Source organism: Chenopodium album, chromosome 4 (assembly GCF_948465745.1).
Source record: "Chenopodium album chromosome 4, dcCheAlbu1.1, whole genome shotgun sequence".
Lineage (NCBI taxonomy): Eukaryota > Viridiplantae > Streptophyta > Magnoliopsida > Caryophyllales > Amaranthaceae > Chenopodium > Chenopodium album.
In genome coordinates, this window is record NC_137837.1 from 6,287,106 (window position 1) to 6,304,601 (window position 17,496).

At 38.9% G+C, this 17,496-nt stretch overlaps 1 protein-coding gene across 1 annotated transcript; it reads right to left on the reverse strand.

Moving 5' to 3' along the window:
* Window positions 1–13,626: 13,626 nt before the first annotated feature.
* LOC145626477 (protein SUPPRESSOR OF GENE SILENCING 3 homolog) lies at window positions 13,627–17,466 on the reverse strand. Its single transcript, XM_081678911.1, has 6 exons — window positions 17,332–17,466; window positions 16,160–16,874; window positions 15,699–15,996; window positions 14,868–15,112; window positions 14,503–14,657; window positions 13,627–14,244 (listed from the first exon to the last, which is right to left on the reverse strand). The coding sequence occupies exons 2-6, from the start codon at window positions 16,862–16,864 to the stop codon at window positions 14,004–14,006; spliced, it is 1,644 nt and encodes a 547-aa protein (XP_081535037.1). The 5' UTR covers window positions 16,865–16,874; window positions 17,332–17,466; the 3' UTR covers window positions 13,627–14,003.
* Window positions 17,467–17,496: the final 30 nt, after the last annotated feature.

Sequence of the window (17,496 nt, forward strand, 5' to 3'; positions counted from 1 at the left end):
CCTAATCTAGAAATTCAGATTGAGGATGAAACTCATACTTTGGAGGGTAACGAATTTCATATGCCGTTAACTCCTGAAGGGCATACTGGAGCGGATGCAGACCCTATGGCTGGGTTTACATCAGAAGAGCTGGAAACGACCGCAAGAGTAATGACCGCTATGAGTAAAAAAAAAAAAAAGAGGTAGGAGCAACCCAAGATGGAGGAGGGATGCCTTTTACAGCTCATGGCAATCAATTTAACCAGACCGGAAGTTCACAAAGACGCCGACATGAAGGGTCACCGATAAGATCCCAGCAGACCCCTAGAGAATCAGAGATTCAATCCTCAGGTCAGGATGAAAGTACGGGGACTTATCAGCAAGGAATGGTGCGAAGAGTAGTTCAGTTGAGGGCATCACCATTTGCGCAGAGCATCCTTGATCAATCGATGGAAAAAATCAAAATGCCGACATGTCGGTATGATGGAAGAGGAGATCCAGGTAGATACATGACCTCATATGAGGGTCACATGATTTTATACACCAATTCCGATGCCGTTTGGTGTAAAGTATTTCCTACCACTCTGGTTGGAGCAGCAGCCGATTGGTTTAATAATCTTGAGAATGGAGCAATCCACAATTTCCAACAATTAGCCGAAATGTTTGTGGGGCAGTATGTTAGTAACAGTGTTCGGCAGAGAACTTCTGGAGAGTTAATGGCCGTTACTCAGAAGGCAGATGAATCTCTAAGGGATTACATAAGGAGGTTTAATAATGAAGCCAATACGATTCCGAGATTGCAGCAGGAGATAGCAGTCATGGCGCTAATGAATGGCCTGAATGATTCAGAATTTAAAAGATATTTAACTCGAAAAAATCAGCCAACATTAGCTGTAGCTTTCAACAAAGCTCATAATTATATTAAGAGTGAAGAATTGATGAAAACAAGCAGCCGAGTTAGTTCTACCGATAGGATTCAACCGATGTCTGAAGGGGGATCTTCAGGAGTTGTAAGGCCGAGGAATCCTACCGCAACAAGGGGAGGAAGCCGCCAAGAGGTTAGAGGAACCAAGGCACCAATGCGATATAATTCGTATACACCTCTGAATGCACCGAGGGCTGCAATATATTCAGTAAATCAAAACCGAGAAGGATGGGTGAGGCCCATGCCGATGAAAGCGAAAGGAAGGGATACCAAGAAATATTGTATGTTCCACCGAGATGTGGGGCACTACACTGAAGACTGTGTGCAGTTGAAAGATAATATTGAAGAATTAATAAGAAGGGGGCATCTCACTCAATATCGGTTGCACTCTGGGTAAAGCCAACACCAGCAATACCGGCAGCCAGAGCGCCAGCAGATAGAGTTCCGGCCAGAAAGACAAGGGAAAGTGAGCCGACAAGGTGAAGGTGGGCAACCACCGTCGTCCACTGGAAAAAGAGTCGATGTAATAACCGGTGGACCAGTTCACGGAGGGACGATAAGTGGAGCACGAAAGCACCTATCGGAACATCGGCACATTGTTAATGCACTAGATGTTGTTGATCTCCCACAACCGTCTGAAAGTCCAGATGTAATTTTCACCAAAGAAGATGCATAAGGAATAGTTTTTCCTCATGATGATCCCCTCGTATTGATAACAAAAATCAATGGAGCTGATGTGAAGAGAGTTCTAGTTGACGGAGGAAGTTCAGCGAATATTTTGTTTATTCAGGCCTTTAATGAGTTGATGATAGGCCGACAATATTTAACGCCGGTATCTTATCCGGTGACTGGGTTTAATGGTTCGACAGTAAAGCCTGAAGGGAGTATAGTTCTCCCTATTAGGTTCGGAGATGGTATAACGGCAAGAGATGCGATGGCTGAATTTTTGGTAGTGGATGTACCATCGGCATATAATGGAATTGTTGGAAGGCCGATAATTCACGACATACAGGCAGTGGTATCAACTTACCATTTAACTATTGCTTATGTGTCAAATAGAGGGGTTGTAGAAAAGGTACATGGCGGACAGGTGATGGCAAAATTATGCTATGTCACGGCACTGAAAAATCCAGGGCAGAAAGGAGAAGTACCGAGCAACCCGAAGCGAGCAAGAGAGCCAACAGTGCGAGATTTATCCATGGAGAATTTTTTCTCTAAGCCGAAAACTGCGCCGAGGCCGTCGCCAGGAGGTGAGACAGTACAGGTGGAGCTCCAACCGGGGAACCCAAATCAGACAGTTAAGGTTAGGGCCGACATGGATGTTGAGATGAGGTGTAATCTGATCAGTTTATTAAGGGAGAATGCGGATGTGTTTGCCTTCTCTGCAAATGATATGCCATGCATACATCCGGAGGTAATGGAGCATAAGCTTAATGTGGATCGGAGGTTTAGACTGGTAAGGCATAAAAAGCGCAATTTCTCAACAGAAAAAATTGAAGCCATTCAAGCAGAAGTCAACAAACTGTTAACGACAGGATTTATAGAACCATGCACTTATCCAGAATGGTTAGCAATTGTCATAATGGTCAGGAAGCCGACTAGGAAATGGCGGATGTGCGTGGACTTCACAGATTTAAATAAAGCTTGCCCAAAGGACTGTTATCCGCTGCCTCGGATAGACAGATTGGTAGATTCAACTTCTGGCCATGAGATGTTAAGCTTCTTAGATGCATTCTCCGGATATCATCAGGTTAGTCTTCATGAAGCAGATAGGCCTAAAACAGCTTTTATAATAGATGCCAGGGTATACTGCTATAAGGCAATGCCGTTTGGCCTAAAGAATGCCGGTGCAACATATCAAAAGCTGGTTGATAAAATTTTTGCAAATAAAAAAGGTCGTAATGTGGAAGTATATGTAGATGATACGATAGTAAAAAGCAAGGTGAAAAAAGATCACATAGATGATTTGAAAGAAACTTTTGCAACTTTGCGGCAATATCAAATGAAACTCAATCCGGAAAAATGTGTTTTTGGAGTTCGATCTGGAAAGTTTTTAGGTTTCATGGTTAGTGAACGAGGCATTGATGCAAATCCTGATAAGGTTAATGCTCTTCTTGAAATGAAGCAACCTAAGTCAATTCGAGACATCCGGAGATTAACAGGAAGAATGGCAGCCTTAACGCGCTTCATTAGCAAATCAGCAGACAAAGCACTCCCGTTTTTTGTGGTTTTGCGACAGAACAAGTCATTTGAATGGGGAAAAGATCAGGCAGATGCCTTAGAAATGGTAAGAAACCATTTGAAGTCTCTCCCGACAGTAGCACGACCAGAGCCGGGAGAATACTTACAATTGTACATATCGGCGTCACCAAAAACAGTAGCCTCATTCCTGCTAGTTGAAATAGCCAAGCAACAAATGCCGATATACTTTGTCAGCCATGTTCTTAATGCTGCTGAGCGACGATATCTGGTGATAGAAAAAATGGCATTTGCTGTTTGTAGACACCTATTTGTGTCTCCCCAAAACCAAACCCAATGATGAGTACCTTTCACGTCGAATCATAATCGAATGAAGTGAAAGTGTGGAAAGTCTAGTGTTACGGATAGTTTTAATTTCTTTTCTCTTCTCTCTGTTTTTTAAAACTTATTTTAAGAAAACAGCCAATCCAGTTTGGTTGGTCCATGATATGGGTCCAATAGTAGTGTAGTTGGATGGGGCTTGCAAATACCTTTCCAACGATATATTATAAGCCCAATTCCGATGAATATTGAGGAAGTTATGGCCAATTTAACAAACTGGGCCCGGTTTGAGCTTTATGTACGGCCCAATGATCTAGGGGAGGGCCTAATATGATTTATCATTCCTAATGCAATTAGGAATGGTTTTAGTCTTCTAGAATCTTCTAGAAGGTTCTTTTCATTCCTAATTCAATTAGCATTGATAAATTGACTTTTGTTGACTTTTCAGAGTTTTAATTAAAATCAAATAGCATTTTCGAGGAAATTATATGATTTTATCCTCCAATACGGCAAACTTATCTGATTTTCGAAAACGAGTTGAAAATAGGCTTGGCGCCTGACCCAAGGCTTTGGCGCCTGGAACCAGGCCTGACGTTAGCCATTGGCGCCTGGCGCTAGTGTTGGTGCCTGACGCCAATTAGCCAGGGTTTGCGCCAACTCTGTTTTTTGTGCGTCAGACTCTGTTTTGTTTATTTTATCTTTTTGGCTGTTTTTCTCTATTAATATCGTATTAAAAACTCCGTTTTCAATCATCAATCATCAACATTCACCAATTCTCCTCATTCACAAGTTCTCATCTACAATCTGTTTTCTAATCGCTCCCTCTTTCCTTAATTCTTTCTCTAAACTTTGTTTTTTACATACAAAATTCCGCATTCATTAGATCTAGAAACACCTAGCCATATTCGAAGTTGCCTTCGCCCTAGACGTGAAAGGTTTAATTTTTGAGGGTTTGGTCCCAAATCTCTATTTCAATTATTTAATTTAATTGTTTTGTTTATTATTTTCCTTAAAGTTACTAACGCGTGTATTTTGTTATTAGAAAGAGGTACGAGGCATCAAAGTAAGTTTTAATTGATATTATGATGTAGAAATCATGTTTACATTGTTATTATGATATTCCTAGTGTCATGTCTAGGGAAATTTTAATATTAAATATGATTGTTGCGATGCTTCCTACATTCTTCCTAATATTTATGATTGTTAGTATCATGTTAGGGTTAAAGATTTGATTTTTATTGCTTAGTGACATGCTAGGGTTTGTTATTAATCTTGTTAGTATCATGCCTAGGATCTTGCTATTATTATGCTTTAATATTAACATGAACATAATTATGATTATTAATTATTATTCATGATATTGATTATTTATTATGTTGCTTGATGATATTTTGTTATTGCTTGATCACGCCTTTTATGCATGTTTAAAGGGAATTGGTACTTGTAATCACGCTTAATAAGATAATTATTAATCTTGTTAGGGTTAATTGTGATTATAATTTCAAGTGATCGCCAATAATAGATTCATTTGTGCATTAAATTCAACCAACATAGATAAACAGGTTTAGGGTAACCTATTGATTACATGTTAATTAGAAAGCGCACATGAATACGATCATAATAAAGTAGAGGCCTATTATTAGGGCAGGTTCAATCTCTTTTAGGTTGGATTTGTACCTTCATCCCCGAACCCTTATTTGGTTCTAGACCTTATGGAGTTGACGATCTCTTGGATCGTTAAGGGGTGTAACCTTCACCCTGTGAACGGTTTACAAGTTCCTAAAACTTGTTGGCGACTCTTTTGCTCTATCTTCTTCCCTTTTGGACGCCACCGTACTTTAGTGTATGATCACAGTGGGGTTCAAGCTAGTGGGATTAAAGCTTGAAATTATTCCCTACACTGTTGTTATCGCCGCTAGAAAATTACGACCTTATTTTGATGCACATCCGATAGAAATCCTTACGAATCATCCATTAGAAAAATCACTGCAAAAAATGGATACATCGGGAAGGTTATTGAAGTGGGTTGTTGAGTTTTCAGAGTACGAGTTGTATTACAAGCCCAGAGTATCAATAAAAGCACAAGCCTTATCGGATTTTTTCGTGGAAACCTCTTACAATGATGAGGAGGAAGAATTGGGGACATGACAGGTATCTGTAGATGGTTCAGCAACTTTAGTAGGATCTGGAGCCGGTATTGTGATAACAGCCCCAGATGGAGAAATTTTTTAGTATGCTTTGAAGTTCAAGTTCAAAGCAACAAATAATGAAGCTGAATATGAAGCAGCAATAGCAGGCATTCAACTTTCCATAGCGGCAGATGCAAAAAGGTTAATTCTCAAAACTGACTCGCAATTGGTTTCCAGTCAGTTTTGTGGGGAATACGAAGCAAGAGAACTGGCAATGGTAAAATATCTAGAAAAAAAATAAATGAGCTTACAGCCCAACTGCAATATTTCGAAGTTCAATTGGTGCCGAGAGCACAAAATTCGCAGGCTGATGCTCTAGCAAAGCTAGCCAGTTCAAGTTTTAATGACTTGGAGAGAACTGTTATGGTAGAGGTTCTAAAGCATAGAAGAATAGACGAGTCGGCAAAGGCCGTTCATTGTATTCAACTAGGGGATCAATGGTATGACAAAATCCTAGCATACCTGTTGACAGGGGCTTTGCCGATAGAAAAAGAAGAAGCTCGAAAAATTAGAAAAGATAGCGTATGGTTTATAATATACCAAGGCCAACTTTATAAAAGAGGGTTCTCATTCCCATTACAAAGGTGCATAACGGCAGAAGAATCTGCAAGGTTAATAGAAGAGATCCATGAGGGAACTTGCGGAAATCACCTAGGGGCACGAGCTCTTTCAAGGGAAATAATGAGAAGAGGATATTATTGGCCAGCAATGAATGAGGATGCTTCTTCTTATGTTAAAAAGTGTGAAAAATGTCAAAAGTTCGCACCTATTCTGAACCGGCCGCCAAATGATCTAACACCGATATTGAATCCAGTCCCGTTTGCACAATGGGGAATGGATATAGTTGGTCCCTTTTCGTCAGCAACTGGAGGTCGAAAATTCCTACTGGTGGGTATAGATTACTTCACCAAATGGATCGAAGCAGAGCCAGTAACCACAATATCGGCTGTAGAGGTCAGAAAGTTTATTTGGAAAAATATCTTTACAAGATTTGGCCTTCCGAGAGCAATGGTTTTTGACCATGGATCATAGTTTGATTGCAAGCCTGTAAAAACTTTGCTGACAATTTACAAAGTCAAGTTTGCGTATGCAGCAGTTTGCCATACACAATCAAACGGCCAAGCAGAAGCAGCTAATAAGCAAATAATAATGGCAATAAAAAAAAGATCGAAGATGCCAAAGGATTATGGGCAGATTTAATTCCAGAGATCTTATGGGCAAATAGAACAAAAGTTAAAGAAGCAATAGGGGAATCCCCTTTCCACTTGGTTTTCGGAACAGAAGCCGTTATACCAGCCGAGGTCGGTCTGCCGACATTCAGGATACAACATTACTGTGAAGAGAAAAATGATCTACTATTGAGACAACAGTTAGATTTTTTACCAGAAGTAAGGGAAAGAGCGGCAGTTAAATCGGCCGCATACAAAAACAGAATGTTAAGAGCCTATAATAAAAGAGTTAATCACCGACCACTAGCCATCGGAGATTTAGTGTTAAGAAGAACATCGACAACAGGAAAGGGAAATGAAGATGGAAAGTTAACAGCTACCTGGGAAGTTCCATATCGGATAAGAGATATGGTAATGCAAGGATCATACTATCTGGAATCTGAAGATGGAAAGCCGCTAAAGAATGTCTGGAATACAGCAGTTCTTAAAAAATATTATGTATAAAATAAAAGTTGTGTAATGTAAAAATATTTTGTGCACTTGTGATAATAAATAAAAGCAGACGCAGTGATATACTTTATAACATGTGTGCAAAGGCATCCTCCATTTAACAGACCACCGTTAATTGGGATGGACAGCCAAAAACCACTTCCGTGATGACAACGCACTTACAACCTGATCAGTTGTATTCATTAATTTACGAGGTTGTTGGTTCAATATAAAATCCCGGCCAAATCATTATATAGTATGCGCCGACATGAGGTGCAGCTAAAACATGATCGCCGATAAGGGTACTTGCGAAACTATTACATAGTTGCACAAGTGACCAATGAGTTACAGAATATAAACTACTACCGTATACAAAAACCTGTAAGTACATACATCGTGAAAATGATGTTTGCACTAAAAGGGGAAGAGTAAGGGGCTATACCGCACCCGATATTGCAGTCTTAGTAAGGGGCTATATTTTTTATATTGCAGCAAAGGAAATATGAGAAGAGGTATCATTATGCTTATAAGTATGGTGTACGAATTGCGTACTCAAATAAAACGATTTTAAGTTGAATGATTAAAACCGATAAGAGTTAAAACCAAGGCAGTTATAGCATTAAAAAGAACTACATAAAAGCATAAATATATTAAAGTTATACATACATAGTGTTATGAAAGAAACGATGTTTTGGCAAAGCTAAAACAAGATCGACAGACATCACCACAAAAGGGTAAATGCCGATAAAACAGCATTGTCAAAAACACAAGTTTTCTAAAAATACATAACAAAAACAGAAATTACAATGAGTAAGGCCCCATAACACAAGAGCCACAAGATGATGCTGGTGATGGCTGCCCGCCCCTTTAAGCTAATTTGTTCTCGGGCTCAGGAGAATCCAGAATCTTAGGGTCGGAGAGCCGATATCAGCAGAAGGAGCAAGATTAAAGATGTCTTCATCTGAGAACTTCTGTTGCTCGAATCCAGAAGGTGTCTTATGGGCATCATTATTAAACGCTGCTTCAATTTTTGCCCAGTCTTCTTGTTTTAAGCCGATAGCGTGAGCAGCACATCTCTGAGCAGCAGTCCACCCACCATCAAAGCGATCTTGCAGTTTACTGCAAAACTCTACCGATGACATATAACGGCTAACCGCTCTTTGATGCACTCCAGGTTTGTCGGCTTCCATTTTTTGCAGCTTACCTTCCAGATTGCTGATTGTTGCCTTAGCATTAGAAAGATCACTCTGCACAATAGAAAGTTGATTCTTAACGACGTTCTTATCTTCAAGCTGAGATTTCAGATCCTTTATCTCTTCTTCAAGATTTTTCATTTTATCAACTTTCTCGCGCAGAGATGATAATTCAGCATCATCTTTCGCTTTTATCAGCTTAATTCCATCAAGAGCCTTCTTGGCGTTCTTCAAAGCCGTCTCCAGAGACTGTTGGTTAGATATGTTCTGATGATACTTATCCTGATAGAATCTATACATTTCGACCAACTCTATTCCAGAAGCAACCGCCTATAGACATGCGAAATATGAAAGATATGAGCCATATGTACTAACGTAAGATAAAAAATAAAAATAATAAAACAATAACTGCATACCCTCATAAGATCATGCATATGCTGGGCAGCAACTGGGCCGATAAGTCCAGACGGCCTATCTACTAGAGTTGAAACATTTCGCAGAAGCCGATATCCCAGATTTCCACCCCGTAAAGGATCGTCAGTGAAAATGGATTCGTTGCGAAAGACGTCCATTTCAGGCCGCCATTGATCACGAGAACGACCCTCTGGAGCCTTCACTCTATCCAGAACTTCATCTGGAATCTTTCCTTCAACATGTTCAATCCACTGACCACCCCGATAAGTAATACCAGGAATACTTGTATCGGAGCTGACAGGGCCAACCTGTTGAGGTTCAGCAGAAATCGGAACAGTTTCCTAACAGAAAGCAAATCATTAAAAAATAATAATAATAAAAAATAATAATAATAATAATAATGGTATGATAAAAATTGTTTAGCCGTTATAAGTAATAGATTTTTCTATACTAAGTTTATTACCTGTTGAGGAACAGGAGATACAGTAAGATCTTCAAACACCTTCTCGGCATTTACATTGGCTGTTGCCATTGCCGAGAGTGTTTGTTCAGGAACAGAAGCTTTAGGCGGTGAAGGGGCCTTTGGCTGTTCAGTGTCGGTCTTTGACCGCTTCGATGCCGGCTCATCTTCTTTCCTTGTTGAAACGGCAGCGACACTACCACCGCGTTTGTTAGCCAATGAGGTTAGACGCTGATTTCTTCTCACATTCTCATCAGCCATCTCCTCTGCTCTTCTTTTAGGGTTTTGGGTAGGGGCACATGAGCAAAAGGAAGTAAAAGTCTCTAATGCCGGTCTCGGAGATGGGGGACAACGGGACACCACCCTTTTGCCGTCAGGTGATAGACCGAGAGCTACCTTGTCCAAATTCTGTGGACCTACATATATCAAAGATTGTTAATAAGTATAAGAGTTGTTAAAAGCGTACATCTATATAATAATACGATAACAAAAATATCATATTGATGTGAAAATACTAACAAAATAAAGGATGACAATAATTTATAAGGTTAATACCATAAGCATCAGTCCAACATAAACCGATATAAGATAGTGGTGCATTTTTCAAAATGTACTTTACATTTGGAAACCACACTTTCGGAACAACACGAGTTTTCCCGCCGACATTAGTCCTAACGGCGTCGAAATAATCGCAGGCCTTCTGTTCTTGAGGGCCAAGATCTCTCTCGGCAATATGGCCGAAACGAGGATGAGGCCGAAAGAAAGTTCTCCGGATAGGAAAATCTTCCGGAACACTCATAAAAAAGAACTTATCCTACAACCTTTACAGCTTGATAACTTAGGGTTTACAGTGAACTTGTGAGAGGCCGTATATAACGACCACCAACCTTCAGATTGTCCATCACGTTTCAAAGTTATTAACCTCCTAAATAAGTTCAAGGTTAACGGAAAATTTTTAAACAACAAAACCCAAACCAGAGCAATAACGGCACGGATAGTAGGAGGAGTAACTTGTACCAGGAATACGTTCCAGGCCTTAAAGATTTTAGCGACAAAAGGATGAAGAGGAAATCGGAGGCCGAATTCAAAGTGTTTGGCATAAATAGCAATGTGACCGTCAGGACAGTCAAGAACAATAGCAGAGGGTGGTGGAAGTGTTAGCTCATACCCATCTGGCAAACCATAAAATCTTTTTGCCTTACGACAATATTCCTTTTCCTCGGCCAGTTTTAGCCAAACCTTGCTAACACTAGCCTCAGCAACCTTACTATCAGAGGGTAAGATAAGGGGTTGTCGGTAATCAACCTCATCGGTTTCAGATTCATATTCCTCATCTAAACTTTCCTCATAAGTAACTTGAGCCATGAGGTCAATCATTTCGGATCTCTCAGGGCTTTCGGCATTATCACCCTGATTTACCTCTTCATCACTATCGTCGTCATCATTTAACACAGATCTAATAGCGAAATCATGAACTGGGGATTTCAAACCCTTTTCTGACTCAGAGCTGGAAGAACTTATAACTTGCGCCTGTCCAGGCCTTTTGCTAGGCTCAGACCTAGAACTCGGTTCAACCTCAACACTAGGCCCTGCTGCACCATCTGCAGCCTGAGATGGGTAACCAGTCGATTTGGATCTCGGCATATTTGAAGTTCTAATATGGATATTTCCGACGTTAGTTCCGTATTGATCAAAATCAGGTTTGTCGGCAAAACTTCGCAAATGATAACGGATGCTAACAGGTTCAATTCAAGAACCTCAACGTCCTCAGGAATATTAGGGTTTGTAGGACGTCGTGCCTTTTCACAATCTGCTAGTATTTTATGACGGTAAAATGCCTCCTTTTGCTCTTTCTCTGATAACGGCTGAAAAGGGTCGTCAATATTATCATATAGAGATGAAACCCCACTTTTATTATGGCCGAGATCTTTTCCCAAAGACTGCCTAATAAGACGGCGCCTAACAGTACTAAGGGTAGGTTGTTCTTCTTCAATATTATTATTGGACATTTAATAAACCAACTAAAAGCTAAAAAATGGGTAAACAGTGAATGTATTCCAAGGCATGCAAATTGAAATCTTTAAAATACCTTAAACTACTCGATTGCAACGACGACGCAAAGAAGAATGGTTGATGCTTCAATAAAACGACAAGTCCAGCAAAGTCCAATTACAGTTTTCCCAAATGAAGATCGCAGTTTTCTCTGGTAAAAATCGCAAATTTTTAACAAATCGCAAATTTCTCTGGTAAAAATCGCAGTTTTCCCAAATGGTTGATGCTAACGGCAAACAAGGTTACTTGGGGGGAAAAACGGAGTTTTTCGCTCCCAACCCTAATATAATTAAAGTAAACCTTGTTTGCTAACGGCAAACAAGGTTACTTGGGGGGGAAAACGGAGTTTTTCGCTCCCAGCCCTAATATAATTAAAGTAAACCTCGTTTGCTAACGGCAAACAAGGTTACTTGGGGGGGAAAACGGAGTTTTTCGCTCCCAACCCTAATATAATTAAAGTAAACCTTGTTTGCTAACGGCAAACAAAGTTACTTGGGGAGAAAAACGGAGTTTTTCGCTCCCAGCCCTAATATATTTAAAGAAAACCTTATTTTCTAACGGCAAACAAGGTTCCTTGGGGGGAAAAACGGAGTTTTTCGCTCCCAGCCATATTACAATTAAAGTAAACCTACTTTCCTTATGGAAAACATGGTATATCGGAAATCATTTATATACCCACACTTTTTACTCCTCAATTACACAAACATATACCAGAAGTCATCCTAAATATTCATATACACTATGAAATAGAAAATGCTCAACAGAGTGCAAGAATACACTATATTACTTACATTAAAAATCAAATCAAATCAAGTGAAGACACTAATAACAAGTGAGAACGTTAGATCATCTAATCAAACGTCCTCACTCGGGGGGCTAGTTGTATGGGGAAATATTCATATAACGGTAACGGTTACACTAATAGGCCGATATGGCATGACAGGCCGATATACTATTTGAATCCGACCCATTAATAATTCTTGTTAATATCGGCATTTGTGTATAAAGAATACATATCGGCATGTAAGCAGTTGACACGTGTCGCTCTCACGTTTGACACGTGGCAAAAACTACTTTGCCTATTAAGTTGTCACCCGTCACTTAATTAACTTATAAATAATCTGGTTTTACCTCATAAATAAGGTAACATTTATTACACTCTCTCTCTACTTTTCTCTCTCTAAATCTCTCTCTTCTTTCTATAAACACTTGCTAACTTAATCTTCGGAGTGGTTATCTCCGGATTCACCCCGGGGCCAACTAATCTCTTCCCTGTGTGTAGGTTCTTATTTGGCCAATAGGAGCAGAACGGGTTATACACTCGAGCTTCGGATCTTGGAGTCGGGTCATCGGATTCCTGCAGAAACAATTCCCAATCCTCATGCCCCTAAAATTAAATTCAATAGAAAATATCTAAACATTTATACCGACAGTAGGTTAGGTGTATATGCTGAAAATTTATTTGTTCGATTGTGTTTGCAAATTGAATGTTAAGAGTTATTATATATATTTTTATTATTTTTGTTGAAATGTCAAGGATAATTACATAATTAGGAGTGAAAAATGTAAGTTTTAAACATTTTAAAAGTTATTCGCATCATTTATCATAGGCCCAAATTTTGTATAACATAACACATTGATCTACTCTAATTATATACATGAAAATCGATCCAACAATCTCCTAAGATTGAGTGGAGAGCTCTAACCACTTGAGGTATCCCTCACTCTCTTTGTTCCCTGTTTATTAATTGTTGGGTACAAAAATATGACATTATATTGATTTTTATTGAAACGAAAAAAAAAAATCATGCACAATTATATGATTTAATGATGTATCATTTGTATGAATAACATACTCGTCCTAAGATTTCCATCTCAATTAAAAGTTTTTTTTTTTTGAAGCAATTAAAAGTATTTCTTTTACGCAATAATTATTTTAAAAAAAAAAAAGATAAGCTACGTAATTCAGTAATTCGACCATCCATAAATTTACAAACGAGTTAGGTTGGCGCATTGAACCTGTTATACCTATAAAGGCATAAGATAAGAAACAAGGAAAAAAGAAACATGAAAAAAGTCACACAAACGTCTCTACTCTCAAGTTTGAAACTTTCCTGTTTATTATCCTTGAATTCCTTGATGTGTTGCATTTCTGATCCAGGAAAAGGGAGTAATTGCTAAAGTCCAGCAAATGGCATTTTAAGGCCATATAATGACTTCTATAAAATACTCACTCTTTCATCAAATGTTAACACAGACTACATTCTTACCCTTCGCGCTTCAAATCACCTAGTACAACAAATCACCTTGTTAAAAATAGGAATAATCCAAGTTTCACAGTGATCAAGGGAACCAGAAGAAACATTACCTTGGTTTCCCCTTGCATCACCTAGTACAAAAGTTGGTCCTAACATGTATTTCGAAATTACTTTGGCCATCCCAGGCTATTTACACTGGCACTATATGTCATCTATCTTTAGGTCAGTTAATCATTCCATACACAAAATTCAGACATCTATTACGAGTTTACGACTACCTTGTTAAGTCTTAAATTGACATGTTTTTCTTCCATCCTCTGTAACTGTATCTACATAATTCCCAAGTACACCAAAGTTATGCAATAGCACCAGCGCCAGCACCAACATCATCTTCGGTGGGCCGAGAAGCATACTTGTTCTTTAGCTCGGTCAAAGCAGCGTCATATTCCCTCTTCAGCTCCAGCTTCTCTTCCCTGTACCTCTTATCCATTTCAATATTCTTCCCATTGTGAATCTGTTTCAGTTGCTCTCTCTCAATCAAATACTTCTCAACTTCTTGGTTCGGTATCTCCTTAAACTTGGTTTCTTCCTCAGCCCTGAAATGGAAAAGGAAAAGAAAGCTGTAAAGTGTATGCTACTACATCTTTGCAATATGTGTGTTGATACACTTTGTAACAAGGCAAACATACAATAAAGATAAACAGGATCCAAATTACATCATAGCCAGGAAAATTGATGGAGGAAAGAATAATATAATTATAACGTTTGCACAAGTATTATCTTAATAATCAACTGTGTGGCGCAAAGCAAGATTGCAAATGATACTCAGAAGTAGCCTAGAGTAAGATCAGTACCTGTGCCTACCATCCTCTGTAATTGAGGGTACTTTCTCGAAATCTTCAATCTTCTTCTGCTCCTCCTGAAGCTTTTCAAATTGGTCCTCCTTCACATTTGTTGCTTCATGGATTTTCTGGATCTGATCATTAAAGAACTGCTCCTGAAAAATCATCTGCAAAAAGAAAAGGAATTATAGTGCTTCCTTGATGATAATTGAATCATGTCCATATGACCATAAGTATGACAGTCCAGACATGTTGGAGCATAAAGAGAAGGACATAAGGAGACACCATCATGAAACAAGCTCACTAATTTTCAGTAAACCTTTAATACTAACTGTGGTACCAAAGTATCTACTTCGTATTAAATAAAAATGAAGTACCTCTTCTTTGTTATCCCCATGCAGTTCGTTGATTCTCTCTCTCATGATCTGATAGTCATTCAAGAAATTCAAACACTTCTCTCTAAGAATGTTTATGATTTCCTCTTTTGCCTTATTTTCCCGTTGATAGAGGGCAGATTTCTTCTTTAACCAAGTGAGTTGTTGAATATCCTCACTCATCTGCTTCTTGGGAACAACTACCATATCATGGTATGACCTAATCTCATACTTCAGTCTTGCTTTTCCTAATCTCAACAGAAAAAGTACATATCAAATACATATTTAAGGTTGTGTTTGGGAAACAATTATTCATTCCAAATGCTTCATTTCAGCTATTTAAATTTAAATTCGAAAATATGATTCCTAAACATCTGTTAGAAAATACAAGAACATAAATTATTATTTCCCTTTAACGGAAAGAAAAAAACGGAGAAAGAGAGGATTAGCAGAGTTGGATGGCAAACACACACTGCTATTCAATGATGATGGAATGACAAAAGCACAGAAAATTTTAAAAAATAAAAAATAAAAAATAGGAGAAAAGGCTAATAGAGAAAGCAATGACAGAAATTTTGATGAAGTTATGACTTATGAGCAATTGAAAAAGTCTGACATTCATGGTTTAATGGCCATCAATGGTAGGTTAAGTGAACTAACCTAACAAATACACCAAGCAGATTATGCTAGTGATTGGGATATGATAAACAAAGAGGTTCACATGAACTCAAGTCAAGCCTATAATATATGGCATGGCATGGATAATTTGCAAGTGTGGATGTACAGCATACGCAGCTATAACAAAATATCATATTAAAGGAGATAGAAAGAAACCTTGAGAATGCTTATCAAATTCGTCAAGATCATCCTTCCTAGCCAAAAAGCCATATAGTTGGCGCTTTCCTCCAGCACAAAACAGAGCCTTTCTCCTGTTATCCCATTCACTTCTCCCAGTTCCCTGTCGTTGGAAGTGCCTGTGAAGTCTCTCTGCTTCATCAAAGCCTGTAGCCGAGCTCTCAAATATCAGGACGCTGATACCACGATGCCCCTTAGGGCCGTACGAGTGTTTAGCTTTTACTGCTGCATAGCCCTTGCAGTAGTCTAGAAGTTCTTGATTTCCCATACCAATCCACTGAACAAAACAAACAACAAAATAACAAATTGAAAAAACTGCAGCCTACAGATCCACAAGGGATGTCAGTACATATTATGGTAAATATATGTGAGGTTTCTGATATACATAGAAATCGCAAGACCAATTAACGAATGTATAAATAATAAACATAAATGCATACCATATCATTGTCATCAGTGTCTAGCAATGTGTTCATGATCATAACCATAGGAGGCCAGACAATGTCATGATCTTCCACCTCTTGCTTCAAACCCACCCACCGAGCATATGATTCTCCAGCAGGCACCACAGAAGTTCCTCTTATCCGAAGCTCCTCATCCAATATATCTGCAAATGTTCGATGGAGCTTGACTCTTTGAGAGCCTTTTGTCCTAGCATGCGCCATTAAAGGCTGGAGACCCTTATACCGAGTGATGGCGCCAGGGCCATCATGGCATGCAGGACAACGCCATTCCTGTTCTGGCTTATTTATTTCCTCAACTGTCAGAGCATCAATTTTCTTAAAAAACCCCTTCAACATCTTATGGTTCTTCATCGACTCATGAGATGGTGGTCCTTCATCCGAATCAGAATCATCATTCACAAGATAGTCATCATCATCAGAGTACACTTCATCATCCTCTGAATCATTATGTTCCTTCTCTTTTTCATCAACCTCCTCCTCCTCCTCCTCTTTCAGTTGAGATGATCCGTCTTTCATAGACCAATTCCCGTTCGAGGCATTACAGCTACGTATGCCTAGTCTATGAGCAGTGTCGGGCTGACCCCATGCCTTTGGTGGGGAATTTGGTTGGACCCATGGTCTCCCCCTTCCAAATTTCTTAACAGCATGGCTCGAGTCATCAACACCCTTTCTTGAACTCATCTTGAGTTTACTGTCCAACAATTCTCAATCAGCAATTTATACACAAGTTTATAAACACAATGTAAGCCTCAACAATCATAAATCAATCAATATTCAATAATGAATCCACCAATTCTACATTACAAACTCATCAAACTATCATAGGATCAGCAATTTATACACTAATCAATAATCAAGAGCACAACAAGAAACCCAGATAATTTTAACATAAACAATGCAAATCAGTAAATAGCCAAATATTTGATAAAAAACTTCATATGAAAGTTAAAATAGACGTGAATATCATGATTGCACAAAACCATCCATAAACCTCATTATTGAACAAGCATATTGACAATTGACTGGGTTTAATCAATCAATAAATAAAAAATAAACACAAAAATATAGCAAAATAATTCAAAAACAACATCATCAAGAACCAGATTAAAGGAAGAAAGAGAGAAAGAAACGTCAGAATCTTGCGTCACCTTCAAGTTTTCCGACGATCGGAACGAAAAGCAGCAGCGAAGAGAGTTCGCCGGAGAAAATTCGCCGATTATGCGCCGGCGAGAGGAGAGAGGAAGTGTTTGGAGCGAGGATTAGAGTGAGTGAGAACTGGAAACTTGGAAAATATGGAGAAGTGAAGTGACAGA